Source organism: Scomber japonicus, chromosome 9 (assembly GCF_027409825.1).
Source record: "Scomber japonicus isolate fScoJap1 chromosome 9, fScoJap1.pri, whole genome shotgun sequence".
NCBI classification, from domain to species: Eukaryota; Metazoa; Chordata; class Actinopteri; order Scombriformes; family Scombridae; genus Scomber; species Scomber japonicus.
In genome coordinates, this window is record NC_070586.1 from 22861647 (window position 1) to 22875805 (window position 14159).

At 42.1% G+C, this 14159-nt stretch overlaps 1 protein-coding gene across 1 annotated transcript; it reads left to right on the top strand.

Annotated features, from left to right (window-relative positions):
- Positions 1-3163: 3163 nt before the first annotated feature.
- On the top strand, positions 3164-10700 carry rgmb (repulsive guidance molecule BMP co-receptor b). The gene is made up of 3 exons (XM_053326038.1): positions 3164-3680; positions 7595-8136; positions 9904-10700. Exons 1-3 carry the CDS (start codon positions 3563-3565, stop codon positions 10660-10662), a joined length of 1419 nt encoding a protein of 472 aa, XP_053182013.1. The 5' UTR covers positions 3164-3562; the 3' UTR covers positions 10663-10700.
- Positions 10701-14159: the final 3459 nt, after the last annotated feature.

Genomic DNA, 14159 nt, shown 5'->3' on the forward strand with positions numbered 1-14159 from the left:
TGTGTGTGTGTGTGTGTGTGAGCGTGTGCGTGTGTGCGTGTGTGTGTGTGTGTGTGTGTGTGTGTGTGTGTAGGCGGATGTGTGATTAGAATGAAATATGAAATTAGTCCTGATGAATAGCACCATATGCACAGATGTAATTGAATTAACCACTTTGTGTTTGGAGTGTTACCATGAATGAAATGTTCACCTAGAGTGCTCCCTCCTGCAGAGGGGTAGCAGGTTGGTCAGAGAGACTGTCTAACTGTCAAAACACTGCTTGGATAATTTCTGTCCCAATATTCTGTGTTCAGGTGGTACAGCTGGTACAAACCAAAATAATGTGTCTCAGTGAAGTGTTGGGCCTCAGTGCACCACACAATTCTATAGCTTCCCAAAATGGATGAACACCATTTTTCCAAGAGATATTTCCTCCTCTGGTGTTTGATGATGGTGATGAAGAAAAGTGTTGACCAAAAAATCTCCCTGGTTTTTAATTGGATTGAGATATGGTGACTGAAGGCATATGATTCACAACCCAGTACTCATGAACAGTAGCCTATATCTGTTGTTGGGAATTTTATGCCTTTTTTGTTTTAATAGCAGAGAGCAAACAAATTATGGTTTGTGTCTTGTGACCCATATTGACAAGAAGCAAACCAGAGAAATTGGAGTTTATGATCAGTGCCACAAGCTCACAGCCAAGTAATAAAACTGTATGAGAGAACTTTAGTAAAAAATAAACAAATATCATCAGTGAATCATCAGTACTCCTTTTGCAGAATGGTTATTTTCAGAGTGCTATTAAAGTATATACTAAATAGTTGATGTAGTCTTTTTAATGCAGTAACACATAAGGAAATTCTAGGTGGAGATAATTGCAACACATTTTTATACAGCTGGGTAGTTAAATCCACTTTATGAACTGATCATATGTTTTTAATAAATAATCTGTAAGTAATTACAGCTGTCAAACAAATGTAGTAGAATACAATATTTTTCTCTGATGTGTAGTGGAGTATAAAGTAAAGCACTATATGGAAATGCTTGAGTAAAGTACAGATACCTCAAAGCTGTACTTAAGTAAATGTTTAGACCATTACTCATCAGACTGCTCATGCACTGTGTATTTGTTTCATTCATTTATTTATTTAAGTTTCCTGTCTAATTTTTCCCCTGTCTATACGCACTGTAAACACTATTTATATAATCACACTGGACAAATGCACAGAACACATATATGGAATACATTAAATCAAGATTTCCTCACTCATGGATGCACACACACATACACGTGCATGCAGACTTCCTCATTGGTGAGATCAGAGGCTCCTGGCACAAACAGGAAGCTAATATAATCTAATATCAGAGCCTGTTTGAGTTGCACACATCATCTCCGTTGGCCACACTTACTGTCAAATCCTCATGAGCTTTATAGTGACTGTGTGTTTATTTAACTGACACAATCAGTGAGAAGCAAGCGGCTGTGACCAAACATACGGTGGAGAAAGTGATGAGTGTATGCAGTTGAGTCATGTTACCCGGCCATGACACACAACACATAAAATATCAGCCACAGAGAAGCTCTGTTTTCTGTAAAGCAGTCAAGGTTGCATACATTCACACAATATCAGCAAATGCAAACAGGTTAAGTCAAGGTGGTACAATCTGGTAGAATACAGCATGTGACGACAGCCCCGCACACACACACACACACACACACACACACACACACACACTAACACGCACACACACACCCTCATCAACCTTTTAGCAGATCATAAATGAAGTATTTAAAGAACAAACGCAGCGTTGATATGCAAACTAAGGAAAAAATTACCTAGAACTTTAGATGCCTCAGAACTTTCTTTGAAACCTATCCAACTCCATAACCTTTATTTAAGAAAGGTATTTTGGATCAGATTCAACTTCTTCGCAATCATTTCTAATAAAAAAACCCAACCATTTCAACAACTTTCAGAAAGTGGGTGTGAAGTTATACATTTATGAGTCATAGATGTAGGCGGAGAGAACAATAGACTGCAAGGTACATGTTGTTTTGCATATTTAACTGTGTATTCAGTGTTCAGTATCTGTCATTATTGCCTGGGGGTGTTTACATTGTCTACTTACCTTGTACCTTGTGTGTTGTAATGTCTGGACTGTTTTGTGTCATTTATGCTGTAGGTGCTCATGTTTATGTAAATGCAAACTTAACTTCAGGGGATCACATACTGTAGGAAGGCTGACACACAGCTCTCTCCAACTGCGACATTATTATCTGAAATAAAGTGAAAAGAGTGATGTCTAACTCCTTGAGGGTTTCATCCTAAAATATTAAAGAAGAAATTAAGTAAATAGTGAATACCTGTCAATTAATAACATTTTCTCCCACAAAACAGATTTAAATTAGCAGTAAGGGAAACAGGGAATCATGCTGCATTAAAAGTTGTATCAAAAGAATCAGTATGAAGAGTTGCGAGATAGTTTTGATTTAATTATAGATTCAATAGCTATGCTTATATTTTATTTTTTGAGTATAATGATTAATAATGATACAATATAATTAATAATATAATATAATAATTAATATAATAATTTCTGCAGAAAACATTGTATAAAAAACAACAGTTTATATTTACTTCAACAATAAGGATCTGCCTTGGACATAAGACATGATTTTGTTGATATTGAGTCTGGGATTCTGTATTTATTTATTTATCTCCAAGAAACAAATTTAGACTAGATGTATTAATAATTAATTAAATTTGATTAATTTAGATGTTTATTTATCTGGAATGAGTGTGATTATGACCACTATAACATATAACAAACTAATTTCACATATCCACCACATACGATTTCCTTTCTTGTTCAAGTGGTAGTATTAGTAGAAGTTTTTTTAAGGTTCATATAAATATATAGGACGCAAATTTGTCTTGACACACACACCTCTATAAAAATAGAAAATAGACTCTCTCTCTCTCTCTCTCTCTCTCTCTCTCTCTCTCTCTCTCTCTCTCTGTAGTCCTGGTAGGCGGGTTTTCCGACAGCAGGGTTTGGTTGATTCTCTATTGATTTGTTGGAGGGGCAGTGGAGGAGGAGGAGAAAGTGAAAGGGGAGGAGATCCAGCCTGTGTGTGTGTGTGTGTGTGTGTGTGTAAGAGAGAGAGAGAGAGAGAGAGAGAGAGAGAGAGAGAGAGAGAGAGAGATGTGATAGTGCGTGTGTGGGACTATAGAGGAGAGCGCAGAGTGATCATAATCAACGCAAAAGTCCGATCACGGAGGGAGCGCACTTAAATCACGTGGGGTGTGGATTTGTACGGGAAAAAAGTAAAAGTGTCGTCGGAGTGACTTGTGCTTACACTTTGTTTTCCTCCTCTCTTTGCCTTTCCACCCCCCTCCTCCGCCCTGCATTCCGCGGAGCAGCTGTGTTTTAATGCCCCTGCGCACCCGAGGAGGAGAGGAAGGAGAGAAGAGTGAGGAAGGAGAGGCAGAAGAAGAAGTGAGAAGGCCTGGACACCACCCCTCCTCGCCCTTTGGAGGTCTGTCCACTCTCCCCTCCTGGCCCTGCATGGACGGGGATGGGGAGAGCCGGATGCTGTTGTCGCGGGGCTGAGCGCCTCGCCTCCCCGTCTCTGGTGCGCCGCTTCCGGCCACTGCTACTGCTGATCATCGCTTTGTGCTGCGGTGCCCACATAGGTAAGTAACTGCTCTTAATCACTGCATTGACTTGCGTACCTCTCGGATATAATCGCAACTAATACGTGATTTTGCGCACTTTGTTATAATATCACCAATTTCTGTGCGCTGCACAACATCCAAAGTAACTACATTTCTTTTCAGTCCTTTGCATATGGAAGTGATCAGCCACACTCTATCAGTTATTAAGCGTAGGTAATCATTGTGTAGTCAATCTTTGTGTTGGGCCCAGTGCTGCCTGACAATGGCTCTCTCTCCAGCGGCAGTGCAGCACTCTGAGCACGGATCGAGTTTCTCCTCCTCTCTCCTGGGCCGTCATTCTCCTGTCTGCCCCTTAATGGCTCATGGAGGAGGGGAAGGAAGAAAGAGTGACTACCTCCCCTCATGTCCATGTATTACAGATTGCAGCTTTTTATCAATATCAGCAAAAGAGAGTGTAAATCTGCCCATAAAAAGTTAGTATCAGGGATTTAGTGTGTTATAAATCTGATCTACAGTTTGTTATGTTCAGTTGCATGATGCAAAATGTGTGAATAGTATTAAATTGTTCCAAGTTACTCTGAGGCTAAGACAGAGTAAAAAAAAGAAGAGAAAAGCATAAATTAATGCCTCTCTGAAAATCTAACATTTTCTTTATATTAGTGGTTGGTTGTCTTCTGACGATCACCTAGAGCAGACACTGAGACAAAATCTGGACAGAAAAGAAAACAAAGCATTGAACAAAAGAAGAGTCTGTTCACTGGAAGCCAAAGGTTAATAAGGTGTTGTTAAAAATTACTGGCCCTAAAACATAACTGACTTTTGGATAGACTACTTTGCTGTGGCTTTACAGAGGTTATGATTTACTTACCTCTGATTTGGTTTGTTTTAAATTCACTTGGTTACATTTGACACAGATACATTTTTCATTTGGTTAAAATGCAGGATGACCTCTTTTTTGGGGGGGGACTGCCTGTGTGTGTTGTACATGTGCAGGGGGTCGGCTGTTGTGGCGGCTGTCTGTTGAGTAGTCACACCTCCAGTAATTAGTTTAACACAGCTCAGGCAGTGGGACAAAACCGCCTCTGCACGCAGCCTGGTGAGACCCACTTCACATTAAAGATCTTGGCACCTTCTGCTAAGTGTGTGCCACCTGGAAAGAATGTGTATTATTTAGTCTGTTCAAACAAAGACAATGTTTTATTTGTTATAACTTTTACTTTTCAGAGTATTTTAGACATATTTCATCATCAGCTCCATGTGTCTGTTTGGATGGGGAGGCTGGAATGTCTGAATTGTTCACAATGTCTAGTTGAGAGAGACAGAAAGAGAGGCTGCACGCTGTAATGAGCTCCTGTAAAGCTTTGTAACTCTGTGCTTGGAGGGCTGTTTGTGTGATTTGAGCTCAGCGTGTGAGAGAGTGCACAACAAGGTGATCAATAAACACTTCACAAGCCATTCCCTTGGTTGAGAGATGATCCCAGTAGATCTTTTTCTGATCTCCGGAGATCAGAGGGAGTTGGAGGCTGCCGGATAGTCAGACGAAACCGGCGAGATACAGCTTGTGGATCTTTTGACCTCTGTCTGATCAGATGCCCCAGGAGCATAATGCAGGGAGAATACAGGAGAAGAGATGACCAAAGGGTGAGGGGCCTGTCCAGGGAATCAGGCTGAGAACAGTTTGCTGAAGGCTGAAAACTATGCTGATCAAGGCAATAGATCTGAGATGGAGAAAAATAATATCTGACAACAGATGAGGCTTGAGAGCAAAGAAGGGACGAGACCTACAGTATGAGCTTATGAAGGAAGCTGGGGGAGGGGGGTGGAGTGAAAAAACTCCAGGTTAATATTGTGGTAGGAGATGGAAGAAGTGGTGTGGGCATTGCTGACTGTTTTATTGTGTCTATATTAGATACTTACCCCAGGGGATGAAGCAAACCAGGCTCTGGATGTGTTGAATGACCCTCATGCATTAGTTTTTCCCACAAGGAGTTTATCCCCTTCTTAATAATATTTTCAAGTCAATTCAATATGCATCACCTTGACTCCTCTTACCACAAATTGCTTATTTATATGCATAGATTGGATTTTCTTTGCAAAGTAGGGCTATGCGTGCTTAGAGAAGGTGATTAAGAGTACAGCTTCACAAAAGGGAGACCATGGGAAGGAAGCCTTGAAGAACAAAATAAAGTGTTTTAATATTGATTTGGAACATTATTAATCATCATGGGGAAATCCTTTTTGGATGGGAGGGAGGCAAGTGTGCAGGAGCAGCAAAATGGGAGCTGCTGCTTGGATCCAGTGTCTTGCTCAGTGAAACTTCAGCAGATGCTTGTCATCAGAGAGGTTTTAACCTTTATATAAGCCAGTGGTTTTGAACCCAAGTTCTTCATTTGGGGGTCGGCGTCACCCTGCTGGGAAATGTTGGTGAATGAGTGCTTTTGTGCCTTTTAGAGCAGCTCATGATTCTGATACCTTCCGAAAGAGAATAAACCTGCTCTGATTAGATTGGGAGCGGTATTTAGGTACTGCCTGCAGATAGGGAAAGAAGGGAGGCTGTTGGTGCGCCAGTCAAAGAGACAATGCGTCCTCAGTGCTCGGACGGTCTGTACAGTGGTGGTTGGCATGGCACGCAGCCTGTGTGTGTGTGTGTGTGTGTGTGTGTGTGTCTGGGTGTGTGTGTCTGTGGGTTGGTGTCAGTATTTAACAGGCAGGAGAGAGATTCTGAAGCGTGGTGCGAGTGGGGGTTCGTACCTGCACCCTGATTTCTAAAACTAAGAGCACTACTGCCCCCAAATGGTGACGCCCCACTCCTTCATGCCCAAAAATCAAATACATGTGCAAAGAAGAGCTGGAATGTGCTGTTTACTTGTGTGTGTGTGTGTGTGTGTTTATGTGTTAGTGGTATGGTATGGTTGTTAAGTGATAGTGCGACATTAAGAGAATCTGTTGATTTCAGTTAAAACCATGTAGAGACTGATTTTGCTTGGCCATTAGGAGATCATACCACCATTTGGAGATCACGGACTGTCTGTGTTGAACAGAAGCACAACCAGCATTCTTTCTAAGAAAGAAAGCTATTTGTGTGTGTGTGTATGTGCAGCTGCCCATACACTGCAGAGCCTCTCTTTGGCCTAATCTAATAGGAGCATGCTGTGACTGATGCATTAGGTCTGGTCTCTAATCTCTCTCTCTCTCTCTCTCTCTCTCTCGCTCACTCTAAATCCCTCTCTCTCTCTCTGATGATCTATGATATAAAAGGCTGATTTGACCCTTGTTACATTCAGAAATGTAGCAATAGATAAAACATCAGGGAACATTTTGGACCAAGAAATGTGCCTCTACTGTGTACGGGGACTGAATAATCAGTCTCCTGGATGCATTTCCTTACTTCAGCCTCCTCTGAATCTCATGGTTATAGCTGTAAACAAACATTAAAGAGACATAAAACATAACTTGAAAGCCATATTTAATAAAGATTCATTTGTGATGTGTATTTTCTGGTTTAACACACCTTGCATCATCTAGCTCTTTCTGTCTTTAATACCAGATGTGTTAGGAATTTTTAGTCTTTTTCTTTGCTACTGGGCTGTAAGTAGTATTATCTCACCCCTTGTAGGAAAACGCTCTTTATCTTTACTCTCTGCCTGCTCTTTGGTTTATTACATTCCAGGTCTTTACACTCTCAAGAGCGGCACTGCTGATTGATTAAAACTTTCAACTAGCGGCAGCTTCTTTTTCCAGTTTTATTAGGTTTGATTGCAACAGGCTGGTAACATTGTGTGCTTAAAATCAAAGCATAGCCAACATCACAGAGTCCTGTTTCCTTTTTAGTTAGAGCCAACTGAAAGACTAATGTGGTAATCTTTCAGGCAGTTTTGAGCTGGTTCTATCGCTTTAATGACAGCGTTTTTTTCTCCCTGTGTCCTCTCCAGGTCAGTGCCAGGTGGCCACCCCTCAGTGCCGTATCCAAAAGTGCACCACCGACTTCGTCTCCCTGACCTCCCACCTCACGTCTGCTGTGGATGGCTTTCATACCGAATTTTGCAAGGCTTTGCGGGCATACTCAGCCTGCACGCAGAGGACAGCCAAGTCCTGCCGGGGGAACCTGGTCTTCCACTCTGCAGTGCTGGGCATCTCAGACCTCATGAGCCAGAGAAATTGCTCCAGGGACGGGCCCACTTCTTCCACACACCCCGAGGTTCACCCCGAGCCCTGCAATTACCACAGTCGCACCCAGCATGCCCACACACACTCCCATGCTCATGCACACACGCACTCCCATGCTCACAGCCACTCGCGGCCTGGGTACCTGTTCTGTGGGCTGTTCGGGGACCCCCATCTGAGGACGTTTAAGGACAGCTTCCAGACTTGTAAGGTGGAGGGGGCTTGGCCACTTATTGATAATGACTATCTGTCGGTTCAGGTCACTAATGTTCCAGTGGTGACGGGCTCCAGTGCTACAGCGACCAATAAGGTGAGGAGAAAGCTGTTTTAAAGGCTGAGGCAGAGAGAAATTGGCTTTTTGGGGTGTAATTTACTGTTATTAAGCTTATAAGAGTTTCTTAAGTGAGAGCAGCTGGTGTAATCTAGTTTATTTCTGTGTTTGTGTGTGTGTGTGTTAGAGAGAGGGAAACACTCTCTATAATGACCTCTAAGTTGCTTTTCTCTGCCTCAGAGGAAGAAATCTTATCACTGTGAGGCTGGAACACACCCCTGCTCTCCTTGCTCTACTTTTTACTCACAGTTTCTTTCACTTTCTGTGTCTCGTTCCCTCAGACTCACAGGTGTGAGGCAAACAGCCTGATCTTGTGACTGTCTCTTGTGACTCAAGCAGTGTTGGAAACCTAACTTGGTTAATGGCTGCATATAGCCTGACCTCTAATAACATGGAATGAGATGTGTGAAAGGATCCACTGTTTACTTATGTGTGTGTTTGAAAGTATTTGTGTGTGTGTGTGTGTGTGTGTGTGTGTGTGTGTGTGTGTGTGTGTGTGTGTGTGTGTGTGTGTGTGTGTGTGTGTGTGTGTGTGTCACTCCTTGTGGCACTTAAGTGGCACTCCTTGCACTCAGCAGTAACCAGCTTAAAGCACTATGTGTGTTATAGGTCCTTATCCGTGTACAACAAAAAATGGACACATGCACAAAGACATACATACACACCACCAAATGGATGATGAGCTGCACAAGGTGATCTTTGTGGTGTTAAAGAAGCTATGTTGATGTTTCCCCTGATGATCTGCCCTCTCAAGCTTAGTCGATAGCTTTAATTATTAAAACACATACACACCCATGCAAACACTTAGTCATGCACACATTGGCTGATACACATACACATTAAGCAAATAGTATGGGTGCTGCACTGTGGAGCTGAAGGTTTGACCTTGTGTTAGAGGTGGGGCAAGTTATTAGTCACGATTATTAGGGGACCCCCACCACACACACACACACACACACACACACACACACACACACACACACACACACACACACACCATATACACTTTAACAGCCCTCCAGGATTAATGGCCTACCAGGCCTCATTCCTCATGGCTGTCATGTGAACAAAGCAGCCATTCACCGGAACTATGATGCTAGTGCTAACCGTAATGCTCACACCACACCCTGTATCCACCACTGCTCCCACTCACCACTGGAGCTCTGTGTGTGTGGTGTGTGTGTGTGTGTGAGCATGTTTGCATAGCTGTGTCAAATTACTACTTGTTAAAAAGCCATTTAGTCATTTCTCACACATAGTGTGATAAGAGTCAATAAACTGTGTAATGGATGAATGTTAATATTTGTGCTGGTGTGTGTGAGAGAGACCTTTTAGCTTATCTGTAGAGCTACAGCCATTGATAATTATATTATCCATGAATCTGATGATTATTCTCTCAATTCATTGGTTGATGTCAGAACAGTGTCCCAGAGCCTAATGTAAAGGCGTCAAATTGTGAGGTTTGTCGAACTAACCATCCAAACTCCAAAATACATGAAATTTACAGGGACATAGGAGAGAAAAAAGCAGCAAATTAGTGAACAAGGCAAGATTTATTTTTTCTAGAATGGAATTTAAACAATAAATCAAATTATTTGCTGATTAATTTTCTGTTGATTGACTAATCGATTAATCAAGTTATCGTTTTGGCTTGAGTTATCTCCTTAATGAAAGTTGTGTTTGTTCAATATCTTTAATACGCTTTAAACTACAACTTATCTGATGCTCTCTCTTTCTGCTGCTTAGATCACCATTATCTTCAAGCCCTATGAGGGTTGCACAGACCAGAGGGTCTATCAGGCCGTCACAGACAATCTCCCTGCTGCTTTTGATGATGGCACTGTGAGCAGTGGAGACCCAATCCACGCTTCTGCTGGTGCAGAAGGTGCAACTGGGAAGGTGAGGGCTCTGTGGATCTCTGAGCGCAGCCCGGGGCGCCATGTGGAGCTGCATGCTGGCTACATTGGCGTAACCGTGATTGTCCGCCAGCTGGGTCACTACTTGACCCTGGCAGTGCGGATCCCTGAGGAGCTGGCTCAGGCCTACGATGCCACCCAGGACCTGCAGCTCTGTCTGAACGGCTGCCCCAGCAGCGAACGCATCGACCAGGGAGGACATTTGCCTCTCCCCCTGTCCCCACCTGCACTCGGCCTACAGGTTCAGCAGCTTCGTCGGCCCAGCTACTCCTCACAGACACAATCATCGCCCTACGGTGCCCCCCAGGTTTTCGGTGTGGACGGGGCGAAGGAGCGCTGTCGGGAGCAGCTGGAGGTGCAGGACATTTATTTCCACTCGTGCGTGTTTGATCTTCTGACCACCGGGGATGCTAACTTCACAGTGGCGGCGTACAGTGCCCAGAAGGACATGGAGAGTCTTCACCCACACCAGGACAGATGGAGGATCTACCCCCGTGGCTCTGCCACCTCCACCATACACCTTGATTCTCAACATATCAAACACCTCGCTCTGTTCCTGCTGTGTGCACTGAGCGTGGGGTTCATGTAAGAGGGGACATCTTTGTGCCTGCATGCCTGTGGGCTTGTGTATGTGTGTGCACTAGAAAGAGAGTTTTGGGAGTTTTTTTCTGAGCACTGAAACTGCGCACTGGTTCCTTTCTCCTGCAGAGAGGAAACAGCAGGCTGAACAGTTACTGGGAACTAGAAGTCTTTTTTAGGAGAAGTGGCACACCTCCCAGCAGGCACAACAGAGATTGACAACACTAACAGCACAGCATCTCACTGCAGGGGTCAACCCGGCAGAATCAGCCATCTGGGGAATAACACAGGAGACGTGATAATTCATCTTTGGATAGGATGCCATAAATGCTTCTGTGCGGGTGAATTGAGTGTGTATCACACAAAATGGATATACACTCCAGACTGTAAATAGTTTGTTTTGTCTTCAGTGCACAGTGTAATGGCGTAGGGTTTGTTTTATTGTGCCATTTGATGTGATTTTTCTTTAATACCTCAGACAGAGGATGTTTGTTTTAACAGAAGCACTTTATTTTGATTTTTGTTTTGTTTTGTACAAATCCACATCAGTGTTTCTTCCTCACACAAACTGTCCTCCACCAAAATCCAATGGCTCACGTTTTGAAGGTATCTGAAAAGTTGGTTCTGGTTCCTGTCAAAGTTAATATCTGTAGAATACAAGGAGCTGCCATTTTTGTTCATCATCATTCTTCCAGTAGCTGATATGACACAGCGTCTCATTTTGAGTCAGTTAATGTGAGTTGTTCTCTTTTGAATGTATTAATATTGTCACAGAAAATGCCATCAGTACTATTTTGTTGTTGTATGAATTTGTTGTCTTTCCTCAGTCCTGATTTCAAAGTGTGTGTGTGTGTGTGTGTGTGTGTGTGTGTGTGCGCGCGCGCGTGTGTGGTTTTTTTTAACTAGTTGGTGACATGCGTGGATGTGTTTTCATTTCCTCTAAGAATCATATTAGAGGAATTCCCACCTTTTTGCCAAGAGGCTGTGACCACATGGGCTCATGTTTGTTGCTCACCGTATTCTTTGTTGTGTTCATTTGAGCCAAAGACAGATTATGGAAGCCTTGTAAGAGGGGCACAATGGTTTTCATGTACAAAGGAAATCATAACTTATCACCGAACCAGCACCTTCCCCTCCTTTTCTTCTGTTTGTAAACTTGCTACTGTAGACTGTTTTTCTCCTATTGCCAGAATTGATGAGCTGCTCCTTACTGGGATACGTGTAAGATACTGGAGAGTAGACAAAACACTGCAAATCACTGAGAAAACTTCCCCACAGCACCTGCTGTCACACGTATTTCAGCAATGTATTGTGGGAAATTTCTGCTTTTTTATACCTGATGGAAATGTGTTAATTCTTGAGACTATGAACCATGATATTTAAGTCTGTATGATTATGCCCCATTCAGTTGGCCATAAACTTAATCTCAGTTTTGGCATTGTGATCTCTTACATCATGTGTGAGTGTCAGTTTGGTGAAGATTGACTGGTCAATGTTGAAATACTTAACTTATTTATGAACGTAGTGTCCTGTAGAGGAAGTTAAGCTCCATATTCTTGCTGTTGGATAATAATTTAAAAAATGTCAGATGTGATTGTACTGCCACCTAGTGGTGCTCTGTTGCTATGTCAGTGTGTTATTCAAGGCGCTTAAAAAAAACATGGAGGAAAAAAAACTGTGTGCAAGTGTTTTATTTTAAAAACAATAAAGTGAAAACAACCTTACTTCCTGTTTACTGATCATATTTTTAACAGGAATAAGAAAAAAGAAAGAAACAACAAGTATAAAGTAATGTATAATTGTAGACATTCAAAAACAAGCAACATTTTTTTGTAATTCAAGAAGTTAAAAATTAAAGCTCAATAAGACCCAACACAGAGATAACACGCACAGAGACACTGACACGCACATTCATATAAGGGTGTTCACTAACCCATCTGTCTGAGGTTAGCCTTTTGATCAGATACCAGGTTTGGCCTCATAAACACAACCTGTTTCCAACTGCCACAGTTCGCAACACCTGGGATGTCAATGAGAAAAGGCCAAAAGAGGCGCACTAAAAGCTAAGAGCTGCCTCTCCTGCGATCATATCCCATTTAATCCATGAGATACGTTAGTGTAGGACCATTTTCATGAAGCCAACAACAGGGATGGATCACACTCATCATCTTTGGGTGTAGAAATCTTCACTTTGCAGAGCTCAGAGAAGAAACATACTCCTTTTCTTGCTGGGTTAGATTTCTTTTGAAGGTCACATACAGAACCAGAAGCACTTTATTTCCACCATCTGAAAAGTCAAATACACTGTTAGATTTATGAAATAATAAGATTAAATAAAATGAAATAAGATGATTTCCCACGCTGTCAGACAGCAAGATATACTGAAAAAAGTACGACACTAAAGTCACCTGCATATATCTGCTTGATGTCTCTGCAGGTAATGTTACACTTGCCCTGTAATCCAATTAAATAACACAGACTCATCTTCTTACCACTTTATAACAGCATAAGTGGTCATCAGAGTGTTAAAGACAAGGCTCTTGAAGAAAAGCAGCCTCATAGCCAGAACAGTCACGGTGTTTGTCCACACAACAACATCTGGAGATCAAACCACACAGACCAGAATAAAGGACCACATCTGTATGCATAATAGGAAATGTTTTAATAATTTAAAAACAGTTAAATATTACCTTTTATCTCATCATCTTCATAGCAGACCTTGTCTTGATCACCTGAAAAAAGTGTTAAAGGTTTAATTAAAAAAAATTAAAAAATAACAATTAACACATTTAGTCTCTGAGCAGCTGTAATCCTACGTGAGGTGGTGGTGTGGTGTTTCCTGGTGACTCTGGGGTGTCGTCGATGACTCACAGAGCAGCTATATGATGGCCAGTCACTGGTCGCCACTGTGATAATCGCCACAGCACTGTGGTCACGATGCTTCCTGTTTACAGCAATACTGTATAGTGTGCTGGGCGTCTGGCCTTCTGATGGCAACCTCCAGCTGACCTCCAAGTGCCCTCTCTTGAAGTCACTCACCATGCAGACCAGTAGTGTTAAGCCCAGCCTTTCCCCTGACAAGTGCACCGGAGGGGCCAGAGATGCCAACACATCACCCTCTACTCGTCCTGTGTCAAAAGGAGGAGGGAGGACAGTGTGAGGGGAGCAATAATAGCACTTACACAGTGTAAGGGCTTTAATTGTAAATATGAGGCATTTTAAAATGTTCAGATATACTTCAGAGAAAAATCTCAAACACTGACATCAAAATGAATACATAATTTAACAGTTTATAATGAAATCCATCATGCATTTAAATTCATTGCCAGATAAAACTGCAGATATGTTTTTACATCAATGACAAAATCCAAATCATTAGTTTTTTCCATATTTCTTTCTGCCATCTAACCAAATTTCATAAAAGATTTGTATGTTGTAACTTCTGTAAGAGTCAATACTCCTCTATATGCTAAATTAGGACTTTTAGATTTTTAAATTATTTTATTT

Bases quoted from the DNA above. Each gene is read 5' to 3' on its own strand.
- rgmb (XM_053326038.1), top strand. From the start codon at position 3,563: ATGGGGAGAGCCGGATGCTGTTGTCGCGGGGCTGAGCGCCTCGCCTCC. The intron at 3,681-7,594 runs GTAAGTAACTGC...TGTCCTCTCCAG, and splicing joins GTGCTGCGGTGCCCACATAG to GTCAGTGCCAGGTGGCCACC. The intron at 8,137-9,903 runs GTGAGGAGAAAG...TCTGCTGCTTAG, and splicing joins GTGCTACAGCGACCAATAAG to ATCACCATTATCTTCAAGCC.